The sequence below is a fragment of the Urocitellus parryii genome, chromosome 7, assembly GCF_045843805.1.
Source record: "Urocitellus parryii isolate mUroPar1 chromosome 7, mUroPar1.hap1, whole genome shotgun sequence".
Classification (NCBI taxonomy): domain Eukaryota; kingdom Metazoa; phylum Chordata; class Mammalia; order Rodentia; family Sciuridae; genus Urocitellus; species Urocitellus parryii.
In genome coordinates, this window is record NC_135537.1 from 41,464,507 (window position 1) to 41,480,400 (window position 15,894).

The window sequence follows — 15,894 nt, forward strand, 5'->3', positions numbered from 1 at the left end:
AATAAAACATGTGAAAAGTATCAGCATTAAGCCTGTGTATGAAATCAATATTGATATTTTTAAAGAAACAAACTGAAATTACAAGAGTATAGAATTTTTGCAAGTGACTTTATATGAAGTTCTAATATCATTAGGGAGTCACTAGAAGCTCATCACATAACCTAGAATTACCAAGTTCACAGAATTGTCATACATCTATTAATTCTTTCCTTAAAACCAACAAACAAAAAAAGGAAGACATCCTATCTCTTCTTCCCATAGGTGTCTTGCATAATTATAATTGACTTTCCCAAAATTTTGTGAATCATCTGACTTCTTTATAAGAAAAGAAATTTAACTGTAATTTGCTAATCCTAATTAATATGTTAGGATGCTCTGTCTCTTTATTTCTAGTATTGAGATTATTGATTTAAAAAAAACTTGTTGAAATATCTTTTTCATTTATGATCAATATGTTTAAAATAAAGTATTGTTTTTAGGGGCTGCAATACTGGTCAAAGAATAAAAATTTAAGTATGATTTTTTCCCCCCTCAAGAAGCTCCTATTTCAATGAGAAAGTAGACACCTAACCATCACAATACAATGGAATGGAATCTACCAAAGAGTCATGTTAAGAGCTTCACCTACATAGATGAAAAACACTGAAGTTGGGGAGGGGTTTCCATGGGAAGAGAAGAGAAAGAAATAAGAACTAGAGAATACAACCTCTAAGATTTCTGTACTTTATCCAGAGTATTACCTTTCATCCTGGATTAACAAAGAGAAAATTCATGCCTGAAACATTTTATATCATTGTGAATGTATCATTAGATTTTAAAGAAGAAAGATAGATACTAAAATATCATTTTATCAAATTATCCATAATTCTTGATAATCCAAGCATATTTTATTTAAGGTAAACTATGGAATGAGCCATTATAAATAAGAGCAAATTTCCTATATAAAACAATTCATTCTTTCTTTCAAAACTAAAGTTTAAGTTTTACATCAAAGATTTTGAAAGCATTTTAATTTTGAAGACTTTTACTAGTTTATTATCGGTCCTTTGAAACTCACCTTTAGAGCAAAAGCACATCCTACATAAGTAACAAAACCTTCTTCCTGAACTGGCATTGGTAGCAAAACAGAGACGGACTTCTGTGCCTATAATAAAAATTACTTGGTCAAAAAAAATCACACCAGATATGAACTAAAGAAACTGTGAAAGAAGGAGATAGTGATGCACTTACTGAATGGCATACTAAGGGAATGATGAGTTTAGCGTTTGCCTCAATACTCTTGATTAGAAACACCCCCAGATAAAAATAGTTTCTTTATAAGAGAGATTACTAGTTATTCAGATATTGTCATTTAGGTTAAATTCAGAAACTCACTCACTTTGAAGAAAATAATCCAGTAAAGACCAGTTCCCACTGTGATGATAAAAAAAACATTGGCCAGATCACCAGCATAGTACAACAAGAATTTCATAACTGTCTGTAATTTAAAAAGAATTAAAAATGTTAAAGACTCCATCTATTTAGCCCTTCAAATGACACACTATTTATAATAACATATCATTTATGCATTTTCTCAAGCCCCAAGGTCTTATTTCATGTATTCATGTCTACTTAGACCAACTGAGCCCCCTCCTACATATACCTTTTGGATCCTTAGTCTTCATTCATTCCTGGAAGCTCTGTCTCCTTTCAACTCTCCCATGTTCCACTAAGAAAAGGGAGTGCTTCCAAATTTTCTCTTAGTTAGGAACCTCTATTCCAATATACCTTGTACACTTTCACCAGAGTTACTTTTCTAAAATGTAACTTGGATGTGTTACTCCCTTTCTTAAAAACATACATGAGTGCTCACTGAAACTTAAATTGTTAACCCACAATTTCCCTTCCAACATGGATCAAAGTTAATTTTTTATTTATCTTCTTCTGCCAATTCCAATCATATACTAAATGACTATCCACTCTATACTTCCATCTCAAATACTTTGTGGAATGAGATGTTTTATCAAATATTCTTCCCTTTCTCTCTCTAGAATACTTTTCTTAGTTCTAGGGTATAAACACATCACTACCTTGTCTCCCAGTGCCTGATACAGTGCCAGAAACTCAGATATTAAGCCCAGACAGTCTAGCTTAATATCCACTTCTGTAGGAAGCTTTTCTTGACTATTAGTAAATCATGTCTTCCTGCTCTTATTCCTTAGCATACTGGCTTTGGAGTTAAGACATACTGGTTAAACAAGTTGCCATGTAGCCTTTCTCAGAATCTTCACCAGCAAAATCAACAATAGTTTTTTGCTAAAATGCTGTAAAAATTGAGTAGAAAACTTCTGTCTCAGTTTCATCATGTAGAAAATGGGTAGAATAATAATAATACCTAACTAATATCTCTATATTGTGAAGTTTAAAAGAATTATACACATAAAGCTTGAAAAAGTGCCTGGCACACAGAAAATATTTACTAAATTAAAAAAACAAATTTAAAAATATTAAATGCAGAGTATTTAATATTAAATATTAAATTTAATATTAATATTAAAACTATGTTAACACAATTAAATGAGGGTGGTCATCTTTTTGATGTTGAGATGGGAAGGTTTTCCAATGCAAAATGTGACATCAAAACTATTCAGATGTAATAATATCAAAATTAAATTTTTTAAGCAAAGGGCCTCATTGATAAGAATAACAAATAGCTCATATATTCAGAGAAAATATTTCAGCATCAAAAACCAAAAAGGAGTTAATATTTGGGAAAATACAAAAGACTTCAAGTGGGAAATCTAATAGAAAAATGGGTAAGGATTGTAAATAGGCAATTTACAGAAAGGGAAATCCAAATGATTAAAAAAAAAAAATATGCAGAGCCAGGATCAGTGGCATGCCTGTAATCCCAGCAGCTCTGGAGGCTGAGACAAGAGGATTGCAAGTTCAAAGTGAACCTCAACAAAAGCAAGGAGTTAAGCAACTCAGTGAGGCCTGTCTCTAAATAAAATACAAAATGAGGCTGGAGATGTGGCTCAGTGGTCAGGTGCCCCTGAGTTCAATCCCCAGTACCAAAAAAAAAGAAATACAGAATCAAAAGTGAAAATAAAATCAATAACGACATACTAATGTATACCATCATACTGATAAAAAATGGAAAAGTTGGAAAAAGTATCAAATGTTAGTGAGAATGGGCAGAAACAAGAATGGCACTGCTGATGGGAATACAGACTGATATAAAAGCATTGTGGGAGGAAAATGAGGTAAATATGCCCTATGACCCAGCAATACTTATCCTAATCTTTTTTTCCAGTTTCATTTTGATTTATTTTGTATGTTACCTATCCTAATTTATACTCCAGAAAAGTTCAAGGCAACTTCCTTACTCATCCCATAGTTTGTCTTATGAGAAGGATCCAGAACAGTTAAAAGAGAAAAAGTACACTTCGATTATACCTGTAAATCAATCATGGGACTTCCAATGCGTCTCTTCCACCCTGCTGTCTTCAAGAGAGATGATAAAACGGCTAGTCCACCCAACACACCCAGAGCAATCTAAAAAAAAAAAAAAAAAAAAAAAAAAAAACCAAGAAAAATTTTAGAATTTATATGATTCCTTTCATCAATATTCAAATACACTATAACTAGAAAGGGAAAAGTACTCAAAAAATGGCGCAGGGCTGGGGGCCGACATGGTTAAATGACACTGAAACCAAACTGAAGGAGGTTCCAATGGCCATGCATTCTTTTAAAGTATTATGGTCATGAAAGACAAAGAAATAATAAGTGTCACAGACACGGCCTCCAGTCTGTGACACAAAATAAATAATAATGGATTATAATTGAATTACTAACAAAGGGAAAACTTCTTGTAATAAAATTCCAATTTGTAAATACAAAAGGAATGAAGGGAATAGAAAAAAATATCACCATCAGGTAAATATCTTAATGATACTTTCTGCCAGCAAGGATCATCAATGGATGCTAAAATTGGAGGGCAAAAGAATGAGGAGAAGCAGAATATGTGAATAGTTTTAAAGAATCTCTTCATGAAATACTTACTAATTACAAATGGAAAAATATAGATGAGAACACTGCAGAAACAATCTTTGCCACATGAACAAAATTAATATCACCAGTAATAAGACATACTATACTAACATCATGTGCCTTCTGATATGAATTGAGAAGAACACATCATTTCCATGGCATCTTTGATAAAACTAAATGAAATAAATTAATCATACAAAGATACCAGACAAACAAAAAATTGAGGGCCAAATAATTAAAATGCATTCTTTTAAAGTATTATGGTCATGAAAGACAAAGAAATAATAAGTGTCACAGACTGGAGGACAATAAGAAGACATGACAGCTATAAGCAATCTGGGATATAAACTGGGTCTTAAAACAGAGAAGGGTGGTGAAAAAAAAAAAAAAAACGACCCTGTGAAATCCATGAAAGCAGATAGTTACCAGGATTACATTAATATTCTTTTCCTGATTATGATCACTGTATTATGGTTATTTAAGATGTTAATATTAATGGAAGTCAGATAAGAGTTTGTGGTAAGTCTATTTTGACACCTTTGTTGTATATCTGAAATTAATTATTTAGATTTAAAAAATGTAATAAATATTTGTGATGGACCTTTATTTTATTTATTTTATATGCAGTGATAAGAATCGAACGTAATGCTTCACACATGCTAGGCAAGTGCTCTACCACTGAGTGTTGAGAGCCACAGCCGAAGGGGCCTCAGCAAACTTTCAGACTGTCAGCTGATGATTGGCTCACAGCGGCCCCAGCAACATCTAGCTGATTGGCTCCTCTGCGGTGATGTTCATTGGGCTGTTTCCCTGCCCTTCAGACTGCCAGCTGATGATTGGCTCACAGCGGCCCCAGCAACATCTAGCTGATTGGCTCCTCTGTGGTGATGCTCACTGGGCTGTTTCCCTGCCCTTTCAGACCACGGAGCTGCTCATTGGGGGACTTCTTTGGCTCCGCCCACATGACCCAGCCAATCGGCCCCAAGAGCAGGAGGATTGTGGGAGGGTGAGAGGCTTGGGTTGGTGTGAGAGGCTTGTGGGAAGCCAGTGGTGGCATTTGGGCTCTGAGGGTTTTTCCTGAGGAGCTGTTTTGTTTGGCGTTTGTAGTTCTAAAAATAAAGTTCGTTTCTTTTGACAAGTGGCTCCTGAATCGTGCCCAGCCAGACTGTGGCAACTGAGCAACAACCCCAGCCCCAAAGATGTAATAAATATTTTAACAGGTTAAAATATACTCACATTTGTCTGGACAAATGCTTCTCCTTGATTCATTTCATATTTGACTGAGAAAGAAACCTGATATTTAAAACAAATGAGTCATACTAAATTCTATAATATAAACCTACTTTTATTATAAAAATACATTTATAGTTGGATTTCACCATAAATGCCATATTTTTTAACTGTCCATATTACTAGAGTTGACCCTTCCTTACACATAAATAGATATGCTTTTTGAGAATTATTTCTGCTGCTTTAAATATTTCTTTTTTAGACACATGAAAGAAAGAGGGGTTCATTAGGAGTTTAGTTAGGTTTATTAACTGCAGCTCAAGTCAAACTAAGCATTTTCATTTTCTGGTAGGTTTCTGTAATTAAGAAATGTGAATGAACTTGTATATCAAGGTTACTCAATATTCTGAACAAGAATCATAGGGATGCCACTATATGAAGAAGCAAGAGGAAAAACAAAACTAGTAAAGAATAAGAGAAGAAGATGGTGAGAGTCAACTACTTAAGTCTTACCACAGTCACAGAATGGGGCATTTCAAGAAAGAAGGGGCCAAGAGGTCAGTGTTAGATGCATAAATGTCAAGTAGAATTCACTGCTGACCTTTATGAGAGGTTTTCATGAAAAAAATCCAGTTCACTTTAGCATTACTAGTTATAAAGCTGATTACTTTAATCTCTTTTTGCCTACTAAAGTATGTCTATTCAGGGGATCAGAGTGGTGAGCATGTATATGCCCACTATGACTTCTGAGTTCCTGGTTTAATCAGGCAAGGAAATGAGAAGCAAAGTGGCCAAAAAGGACAGGAGCAATTAGATGCTTCCTATCTCAGCCTACCCCAGATCCCCCACAGTGATGTCTGATATCTGACTGCCAATGACTCTTCCACTAAAGAATTTTATCCATTCTTTTTTTTTTATACTCAGGATCCATAAAAATTCAACTCCTACCATTATTAGTTAAAACAAATTAAGACTTGATTATATAAAGAGAAAAGCTTATCTAAAAACTTGAAAAAAAAAGTTTGTCTTTGACCATTAAGTAAACTACATCAGTTATACATTTATACATATAAGGGCACTGATCAGTAAAGTACTTGCCTTAACAGACTGGCTCTTGGGATCTTTGATATCAATATCATTGTAGGCAATAGTGATTAAGGGAGGATATATGTTTCCATTTTTTGTATTTGGCACAAGGCTGATGCTATTTAAAAGAAAATGCATTTGTAGTTATGAATACACATAGGGACTTAAACATACACTTATTATTATATTTGAATTTAAAATAGGTTATCATGATGATCTCAGAACCAAACTGTTAATAAGTTCTAAGGAAGATTAAACATAAACAGTAACAACAAGCTAATCTTAAGTGGTTGAAAACTTAGTGTAGAGTATATGCTCAGAAAAAATTAGAAACTCTTATGATGCAGGTCCTATGAAGTTTACAAATGAAATCACTGAAATCACTGAAAGCATTTTAAAACCATCTTTAAGGAATTATCAAAAGAGCAGTGCTACATGATGACTATAGAAAGTCAGATAATATTCTGATTATCGAAAAAATAATTCTTAACAAAATATGTGTCACATTGCTGTATCTGTGGCTCAGTGGTAGTGCACTTGCCTGGCATGTGTGAGGCACTAGGTTCGATTCTCAGCATCATATATAAATAAATAAAATAAAGGTCTATCAACTACTAAAAAAATATTTTAAAAAAATCAAGTACTGTTTAAGGCACAAAGTAGGCTACATTTTGCTCAAATAGGATACATTATGCATTAGTACTGTATAGCTTGTGAATACAAAAAGGAAAGTGCCAGCATGGTTTCATCAAGAACAAGTCAAGACTGACTTGGTCTGATTTCATTTTTACTAGGGATGCTATACTAGCAGATTAAAGAAAGGTTAAAAACAGCACATTTGGGGCTGGGAATGTGGCTCAAGCGGTAGCGCGTTCGCCTGGCATGCATGCGGCCTGGGTTCGATCCTCAGCACCACATACAAAGAAAGATGTTGTGTTCGCCAAAAACTAAACAAAATAAATATTTAAAAATTCTCTCTCTCTCACTCTCTCTCACTCTTTCTTTAAAACAAAACAAAACAAAAAAACCTGTACATTTGGATTTCAGCAAGATATATGACAAAGCTTCCATATTGCCACCTCATAGAATCACTAACAGAATCAAAGTAAAATAAGAGTGAAAAAATAGTGTATATTAAAGTGCTTTAAAGTACTAACATAAAATGCATCCATATGTACAATGCACATATCATAAAATATTAAAGTGGGTTTCAGGAGAGACAGGAATTTCACACTGAAGACAAAAAATGTGAGCTACATGTACAATTCTGGTGTTGCTAATTAGTATGGGTTGACCTAGAACCATAGCCATTAAGGAAATGAGGATGGGTGTCGCTGAACTACCAATCATTCAGGCTCTTTTTAAAATATCCATTTCAGCTCAGTATTTACCTTCCCTTACTCTTTGAACACATTTTAATTCAGGTCTAGAGTGGGGCCTAGACTATGAGTTTTGACCAAACTCCTCAGGCTCCCCTAACATAATCCTCTCCTTGGCTCTTCAGCTTTATTGGTCTGTGTTAATCTACCCAGCTACCTGAGAAAACCTATGTATTATTCCAGTTCAGTTGTCTTTACTGGATAATTAACTGGTAAATACTTTCATTTTCTCATATACTCCAAGTCTAATTTAGTCATTAGATATTTGTTTACCTCAGTGATATTTGGGTCGCAATTCTAATTACTTTTGGCTGACTTTCTAAGTCATTTTCTCGTCCACTTATTGCATCTACTAAGAAAATGCGGCGAGTCAGAATCCACTTGCTAGGGTTACTGTCTTTTATTATAAAAAGAAAAACAAAAACAAGATAACATTAAAAAAAATCAAGTTGTTCAAAATGATTCTCAAAATGTTTACTAAACAAATTTAAAATGCAAAATTATTATTTTGTTTTAGACAAGGTGGCCATAAAGAGCTACTGCTATAAGAAATGTCTGATTACTGTTTTTCTCAGCTCAATCGATGTCATCTGATTGAATGTTTCATTAATATGGATGGAAATTACCTGAAAAAGTCAGATTTTATAGCATAGGTAACAACAAGAGAATTAATTTGTCTAAAAAAGCAGATCAAGGGCAGTTTAAGGAAAAAGCAATTTATCGTTCTAATAATTTTTCTCAGTGTACATTCTCAGCAATAGAATAAATTTTTTAAAAATATGCCTGAAAACAGGATTAGTAAATATATAAGTGATTTTATTGTTTTATATTTTGCCATATTATATAGAATTCCATTAATAAAAAATAAGAAAAAAAACCTAGCTATGAAAAAAAAAAAGAATCCATAACCTTTCTTAAAATCAGTGGTTTATTAAATTACTATGTTGGGTAACTTATTTAATTATTTCAGCTCAGAGAAAGAATGATATGTATGGATGTCTTACCTTGGTTCACAAACATTTTATTATGTTGAAGATTTAGGTTTAATACAGGCACAGCCCAAATATTTTGGTGTTGATTTTTATCAGTATATTCAAGGTAAATATCATAAAATACAGGAGTAGGAAAGTCAGCTAATATTTTAGAGATAGAAATCTCACACTGAAAAATAAAAATAAAAACATCACAATTGAAAATTTAGAAAGCATATTTGTTACTCTTAAGACAATGTTTTGTTTTAGTTTTGCAAAATAAATATTTTTAAACTATCTTGTTTACATGCATTTCCATATGATTTACAAAATGTGAATTCACAAATATGATTCTTTTATAAGGGCGCCCCCAAAAATCTAACATTAACTGCTCTGTTCTTGATCTACAACACACACAGAGAAGGTATGCCTACATTCTCAATATTAAGTGTACAATATTAAGTGAAAGGATTTTGAAACTACTGTCCTATGGGATGAAGTCCCAATTCTTCCTCCTTATGTTCAGTGATCTGTGATTTGGCTCCCCCTAATACAGCTAAGTTTATCTTCATACTAGTTTATGGTTTTCCATCCATATGAATCTACTGCTGTTTCTAACTATGCCATGCCATATAATTTTTGATGTATTAATATGGATTCTGCCCGAATTTCCTTTCCCACTGTGTTCTCCTGTCTAGCTCATATTCATTATATAAACCTATGTATCACTCCCTCTGTGAAGCCTTTTTGTATTTCCCTGGGAACTGGTACCTTATGCATATTTATAATGTAACACTTCATTACATTCTCTGTAGTTCTCTGTCTATATAGCTTGCTTTGCCTCCTGGGCTGTGAACTACTTGAGTGGGAGCAAGGGTCAGTGGAATAAGCATGGTTTTAATCCTAAAGAACACTGACTCCACAGTTCACCTGATATAAGACTTTGAGTAAATTATCTCATTGTATTAAGCACCATTTCCTCAACTGTAAAGCACATGTAATAAGAACATCAAATACTTATTTTATGGATCAGATGGGGTAAGAATGATAAAATACTGAGCATATAGCAGCAGGTGCTTAACAAATATTGATTCTCCTAGCCCATGGTAGGTACACAATAACATTCTTTTTAGAAAACAACAATAAATAAATTCTGAGAATAAAAGTAAATTTGTGTTCACTGTAGAAAACTTGGAAAATATAAGGAAAAAAATCATCTCTAATCCAACCATCCAAAGGTAACCACTCCAAAATGAATATTTTCTTCCAACCTATTCTCATACTGATATTTTTCATTATGATTTTGTTCTATGTAGGTGCATATATATTTTAATAAGAAGCATTTTGGAGACCACTGAATGTCTTTCAAATGTTTAATAGCTCACAATATTTCTTTGTACCATACTATAATTTCAAAATTAACAATAAGGACAAGAAGGAGAAACAAAGATGTGGAGAGAAAAGGGAACCAAGGAGAGAGAAAAGGATATTTTTTGAGGGTAGGTGTGAACTCAGGGGCACTTGACCATGGAACCATATCCCCAGCTCTATTTTGTATTTTATCTAGAGACAGGGTCTCACTGAATTGCTTAGCACTTTGCTTTTAAAGAGGCTGGCTTTGAACTCACGATCCTCTTGCCTTAGTCTCCCGAGTTGCTTGGATTATAGGCATGTGCCATTGCACCCGGCAAGGATATTTTCTTACATGTAATGGGGAAGTCGAGTAAAGAAGTAACTTTGTGCAAGTCACCAAAAAATGAAGTTGCATTTCAACTTTATTCCAAAATGATTGGAAATAGTATTATATCTTTAAAAATTTTTTTTTTTTTAATTTAAATTTTTTTTTAGCATTATATCTTAAAATCAACATAGAGCGAGATTATGAAAATTTAACATTACGGGATGTTTAAGATTCTATAGATGCCAAGGTATTCTCTTCATACTAATTAAATTAACATTTTCTGTGTCCAAATGATAAAAGTTATAATGCTTAATAAAATTACTCCTTACTATTCAAACATTTTCAATTTCAAATATTGACATATTATTCCAATTATTGCTGTTGTGACAGTTTGAAAGATAAAGCTGAAACTTAGACTAATATAGTTCAAACTTACACTTTGTTGATAGGTTGTTCCAAAAGAATAAGCAGCATTTAGTCTTGTCTCAGTGTCTGGACAAAGCTACAGCAAAAGAATATAACTGATAAATATCTTTCACAAGTGTTTTCCATAGTTCTTAGCTACCACTTGGACATAAGCTTGCTATAAAACTTACTTAATGTACAAGGGAATGAAAAATTAAGGGAGTATATTCATCATAAGGGAATGAAAAATTAAGGGAGTATATTCATCATAAATTATAGTCATTATTTTAAAAACAGTTTTAAGAAATTCTAGCTTAAAGCATCAGAAAACAAATTAGCTTGGTATATAGCTGCCACTCTTCAAGCAATAATTCAGTCTTTTCTTTAGGCAAAAATGAAAAACATTTGTAATTCTTTAGCTAGAATCATGCTCACCTGTAAAACACCTCCTTCTAAAGTTTGCCACTTGAGAAAATTTCCTCTTATATCATAGGAAGCAGCAACAAACTTCAGTTTTGTATTCTGCTTAAAGAAAAACAATAAAATAATGTTTAATACTCTGAAGCCAATATAATATCCTATAAAGCAATTTTCACCGTTAACTAATCCTTTTTCACTGTTGATAGTTAAAACTTAAATTCAAATTTCATTTTGAATCTAGGTTAATCTAAGTATATCTATAATTAAATACATGCAAAAAACTGAATTTATTTTTTACATAAAAATTATTGTAGAATTGAGAGCGAGGTTAGTGATAATCTCCTTTCAAACCTGTTAAATGGGGGATGAACATAGGGGAAAGGTATCCTTCTTTCCTTCTGGGAAGAAAATTGAAGTGAGAATTAGGACCTGTGAAGTGCTGGGAAATATCACAGACCCCAATCAATCTTGGGAAACACTTCTCAAAACTGTGGAGACACATGAGAACAGAGAATGTTTTGCACAAACTACTCTTCACAATTTCACAAGTATGTGTAATGCTATAACCACATATTCTAGAAGTATCCATATACTCGAGTAAGACAGCTAAGCTCTACACTGTTTAGTTTCTATAAGTAACTGATATTTATATTTTAGTTACTAAACTTTAAAAAATAATCTTAAAAAATTAAGAATTGTGAGCAGTTAACTTTCTTATTACCACTTAAAGTTGCAGATAAAAATGCAGTTATCATAAAATGATGTAGTAATTTGTACCTGGTTTTGTCCTGTAAAACTAAAATTTGCTGGAAGAGGAGCAGTACTGAGTATTTGAGGTGCCAATCCAGCCTGTTCTCCATAAAATAGCCATGGAAGATTCTGTCTCCTATAATTAATTATAATTGTTTTAATAAAAACAAGAAACATTTCTGATTATTAATATTTATGAAAATAACTGCACTGAATTCGGTCAAAACTAAATTTCATCAATTAAAATGTCCATACCAAAATGAAATAGAATGAACAGTGCTCAGTCCAGCAGTCTTTTCAAAGACTGACTGAAATAGTCGACATGCATCAAATGTGACAGTGTCAAGAGAATTCATGTTCATCACACATATATTTCCAAGAGCTTGGCAAGACGTTAGGTTGGCATACATCTACAAAACAACAATGGCAAAGAAATTTAACATGACACTATTAGCCCAAACAGAAATTGATTTAAAAATTTTGCTTCATTTTATCTATTCTATTAATTCTTTTGCTCATAAATGCCTTTCCTCTAGCTTAAGTAGAAACTTTCCATGTGGGAAGAAGAATAAGAAGTTATATTTTAATTATAATTTTCGGCCAAAATATAAAGACAATCAACTGAAGAGAAAGTAAAAACATATAGCATGATATTTTAAAAAAACTATTACGTAAAATACATTTGAAAGAAGAATAATGTGCTTGTAAATTAGATCTGATCATATAAATCTAGTCCATTTTGTTTAAGTAATCTGTTTATGAACAATAAAATAAAATCATTTTTTAGTTTACTTCTCAAACTTTTTTTTCCTCAATTTTTCTTATTAGGAAAAGGGTGCTCCATTTTCAGTTATTCACGTCAAAAACTTTGAAGTGCATTCATTTCTCTTCCTTCCCATATCCAACTCCTCAGTAAATCCTATTGGTTCTGTCTTCAAAGAAGAGCCAGAAGGTAAACACCTCTCTCCATTTCCATATCTTCCTTGTCCACTGTTTCCCTTTTTCTCACTCAGATTACTATAATATTGTCCTAAATTCTCCCTTAGGACAAGACTTCTGTCCTTGCCACAAGAAAATCTATCTCTATGCTACAGCAATACTTTCAAATCCTGAAGTTAGGTCATGTTTTCCTTTGCAAACAATCCTTCTATCTCCCTGGGTCCTTGTTAGAGCCACTTCCTACACCTCTTGAGTCTCCATATTCCCTGCTCACTCTGTCCCAGTCACGTTAGTTCTCTTCTAGTTTCTTAAACATGAACAAGTCAGTGAACTCATGCTTTTTGATCTCTGCTTTTGTTGTGGTCTCTGGTAGCTATTTGCAGGGATCACTCTCACTTCTTTCAGGTGAGAAATGAAATGTTGTGCTAACCACCCTCAGAAATGTTGTGCTAACCACTCTATGTAACAAAGCACCTTCCCTCCCATGTTCTTTACCCTAGTTTATTGCCTTTGTAGCACTTAGTATGCCTAACATTTACTGAGTCTATAAACTCAGTGAAGGGATTTTTTTCTTTTTCTGAAATAACTAAGCAGATTGAGAAGAAGGCCTGACACACACTAGGTCATTAATTAACATCTACTAAATGATGGTCAGTTTCATGAACACTCAATTGTTGCCAAATCAGCTTGGAGATATTCAATTTGTATATACAGAATAATGTTTTCTTTAGGTGTTCTCTTTCAATTCATTGGAAAGGGTTTATTCTTCTTATAGAATATGACCAAGGAGATAGGTACTTTGAGAAAAAAACATTTATTAGGATAAGAAAATGGTACCACGATTCTTCAAAGTGAAATAAAACTTTAAAAAAAAAATTCAAACTTACCCAACATGCAATTGCTGTTGACTGCAAATACTTTGCAAACCATTCTGAAGCTGAAGACATACCCTGTAAGCAAAAAGATGAAGTTTAGTTTTAAGTTCAAAGGAAGACTGCTTAATCCCACACTATTAGGAAGACATTAGTATGTATACTGTTAAGTGAGAAATTACTACTATTACTTTCTTAATGTTAGTGGAAAGACAGATTTTAATAGCAATTCAAAATTTAATTCTAACCAATGTCAGTTATCACAAATAAGATTGCATGCAATATAATATAACTTGGGCAAAGAACATAAAACGAAATCCGTCAATAGTCCAGAAAATACATGTGCCTGTTTTGTTGATACAAAAAATAAAATGGCATAAAAGAAAAGAAAAATAATAAATCCTGAGAATTGAGTGGTTAACTTCTGTTGATTTAGGATAAATACTGTATTAAATTGACAAGTATTACAAAATTAGGGGCATGATTTCTCAGCAATAGATTTGGGATATACAGAATAACTAACATTTAAAATCTCTAAGGTGATCACGCTTCCCAAACTCAGAATTAATTTGAGAACATCCTAAAAATAGAAAATGACTAGTTTCATTCCAAACAAAATCAATGAGAAGCTCCAGGATGAGACCAGGGTTTTGAAAGCTCTGGATATAAACTACTAAGAACCACTGTTTTAAAGTTTATCTGAATATTCTGCTAAAAAACGAAACACAGAGAAGCACCATTCAGAGTAAACAGGTCATGAACAGAGAAGATACAGAAAATTATGTAGAACATGGCACCAGTTGATATGATTATATAACTTTGAGTGCACGAACTAAAGTATTATTTTAATATTAAAAATTATAACCATGCAAGGTAAGACTGAAACAATACAGAGAAATCAAGGAGGTGCCTACAGAATAATAGAGTCATGTCAAGAACACAGGAGCTATCTTGAAGGAAAATCCAAATTTGGGACAACTTAAGCTTTGAAAAGAAGAATAACTAAAAGATTATAAAAAAAGATTACAAACTGAGAGAACAAAGATTGCATGAGTTCATGGTAAAGATTAAGAGAAAAAAGAAAGCACAAAGAGAATAATCTTCCTTGTAGAAGATTATTAGCTAACTAATATAGAATAGCAGAATTGTGAAATCATTAGAAATGGCCAATTTAATAATGTATATTGCATGCAATATAATGAAACTTGGGCAAAGAACATGAAACAAAATCTGTCAATAATCCAGAAAATACATGTACCTGTTTTGTTGATACAAAAAATAAAATGGCATAAAAGAAATTAAAAATAATGAGAAAGTTCATCAATAGATACTAAAATGGATATTTACATAGAAAAATCACAAATTAAAATCTCAGACTAGTTTATCAATCACATTGCTTTTATAATAGAGATAGTGGCCAATGCAACTGTGACCAAACAACCAAATTAGTGTTACCAATAACTGGATGACTTGAACTGTTTTTTCTTGTTTCAGTGCAAGAGACTATATACAACCTATAGAACTGTCTTTTCCCCAAAAAAGATTCTTCACTGAGTAAACAATGATGCTTCATGAGAAAACAATCAGAAAAATCCAGGAAAACACATACACAAACAAATGCAAAATGAGACAAGCATCTGCTGTAGATTTAAAAAACTAAAAAGATTAGTTGCAGTGTGGGTTTCTTGATTGGATCCTAGATACTCTCCTTCAAAAAAAGAAGAAAGGAAAAAAGGATATTATTAGAAGAACTGAGAAAATCTGAACAGATATTAGATAATTCTATTGTATTAATTTTAAATTTTCAGGATATGATGCTAAGAAGATGCCTTTTTTCTTGGTGGATATACATTAAAGTATTTGGAATAAACTGTCATTATGTCTACATCTTTTTTTCAAATGCTTAGGAAAAAAAATGTGTATATATGTATGTATATCTACATATAACAGTCTCTTGTTTCTGGGGCAACTGGTTCTAGGACCCCCACAGATATTCAAATGCACAAATGTTCAAATCTCTTATTCAAAATTACATGGTATTTGCAATTAACCTAAGCTATATTCTCCTATATACATTAAATCATCTCTAGATTACTTAGATAATACCTAATACAATGTAAATGTTACAT

The 15,894-nt window shown here is 32.6% G+C and overlaps 1 protein-coding gene across 1 annotated transcript in view; it reads right to left on the bottom strand.

Moving 5' to 3' along the window:
- Window positions 1-15,894, bottom strand: part of Tmem67 (transmembrane protein 67) — a 41,054-nt gene that overhangs the window by 13,950 nt on the left and 11,210 nt on the right. Inside the window, exons 7-18 of the mRNA XM_026383678.2 lie at window positions 13,781-13,843; window positions 12,210-12,364; window positions 11,982-12,090; window positions 11,220-11,306; window positions 10,816-10,881; window positions 8,732-8,888; window positions 8,001-8,124; window positions 6,361-6,466; window positions 5,269-5,325; window positions 3,439-3,537; window positions 1,379-1,477; window positions 1,058-1,144 (exon numbers count right to left, since the gene is read on the bottom strand). Coding sequence (XP_026239463.2) covers window positions 1,058-1,144; window positions 1,379-1,477; window positions 3,439-3,537; window positions 5,269-5,325; window positions 6,361-6,466; window positions 8,001-8,124; window positions 8,732-8,888; window positions 10,816-10,881; window positions 11,220-11,306; window positions 11,982-12,090; window positions 12,210-12,364; window positions 13,781-13,843 — 1,209 coding nt within the window. The remainder of the gene's footprint in view (window positions 1-1,057; window positions 1,145-1,378; window positions 1,478-3,438; window positions 3,538-5,268; window positions 5,326-6,360; window positions 6,467-8,000; window positions 8,125-8,731; window positions 8,889-10,815; window positions 10,882-11,219; window positions 11,307-11,981; window positions 12,091-12,209; window positions 12,365-13,780; window positions 13,844-15,894) is intronic.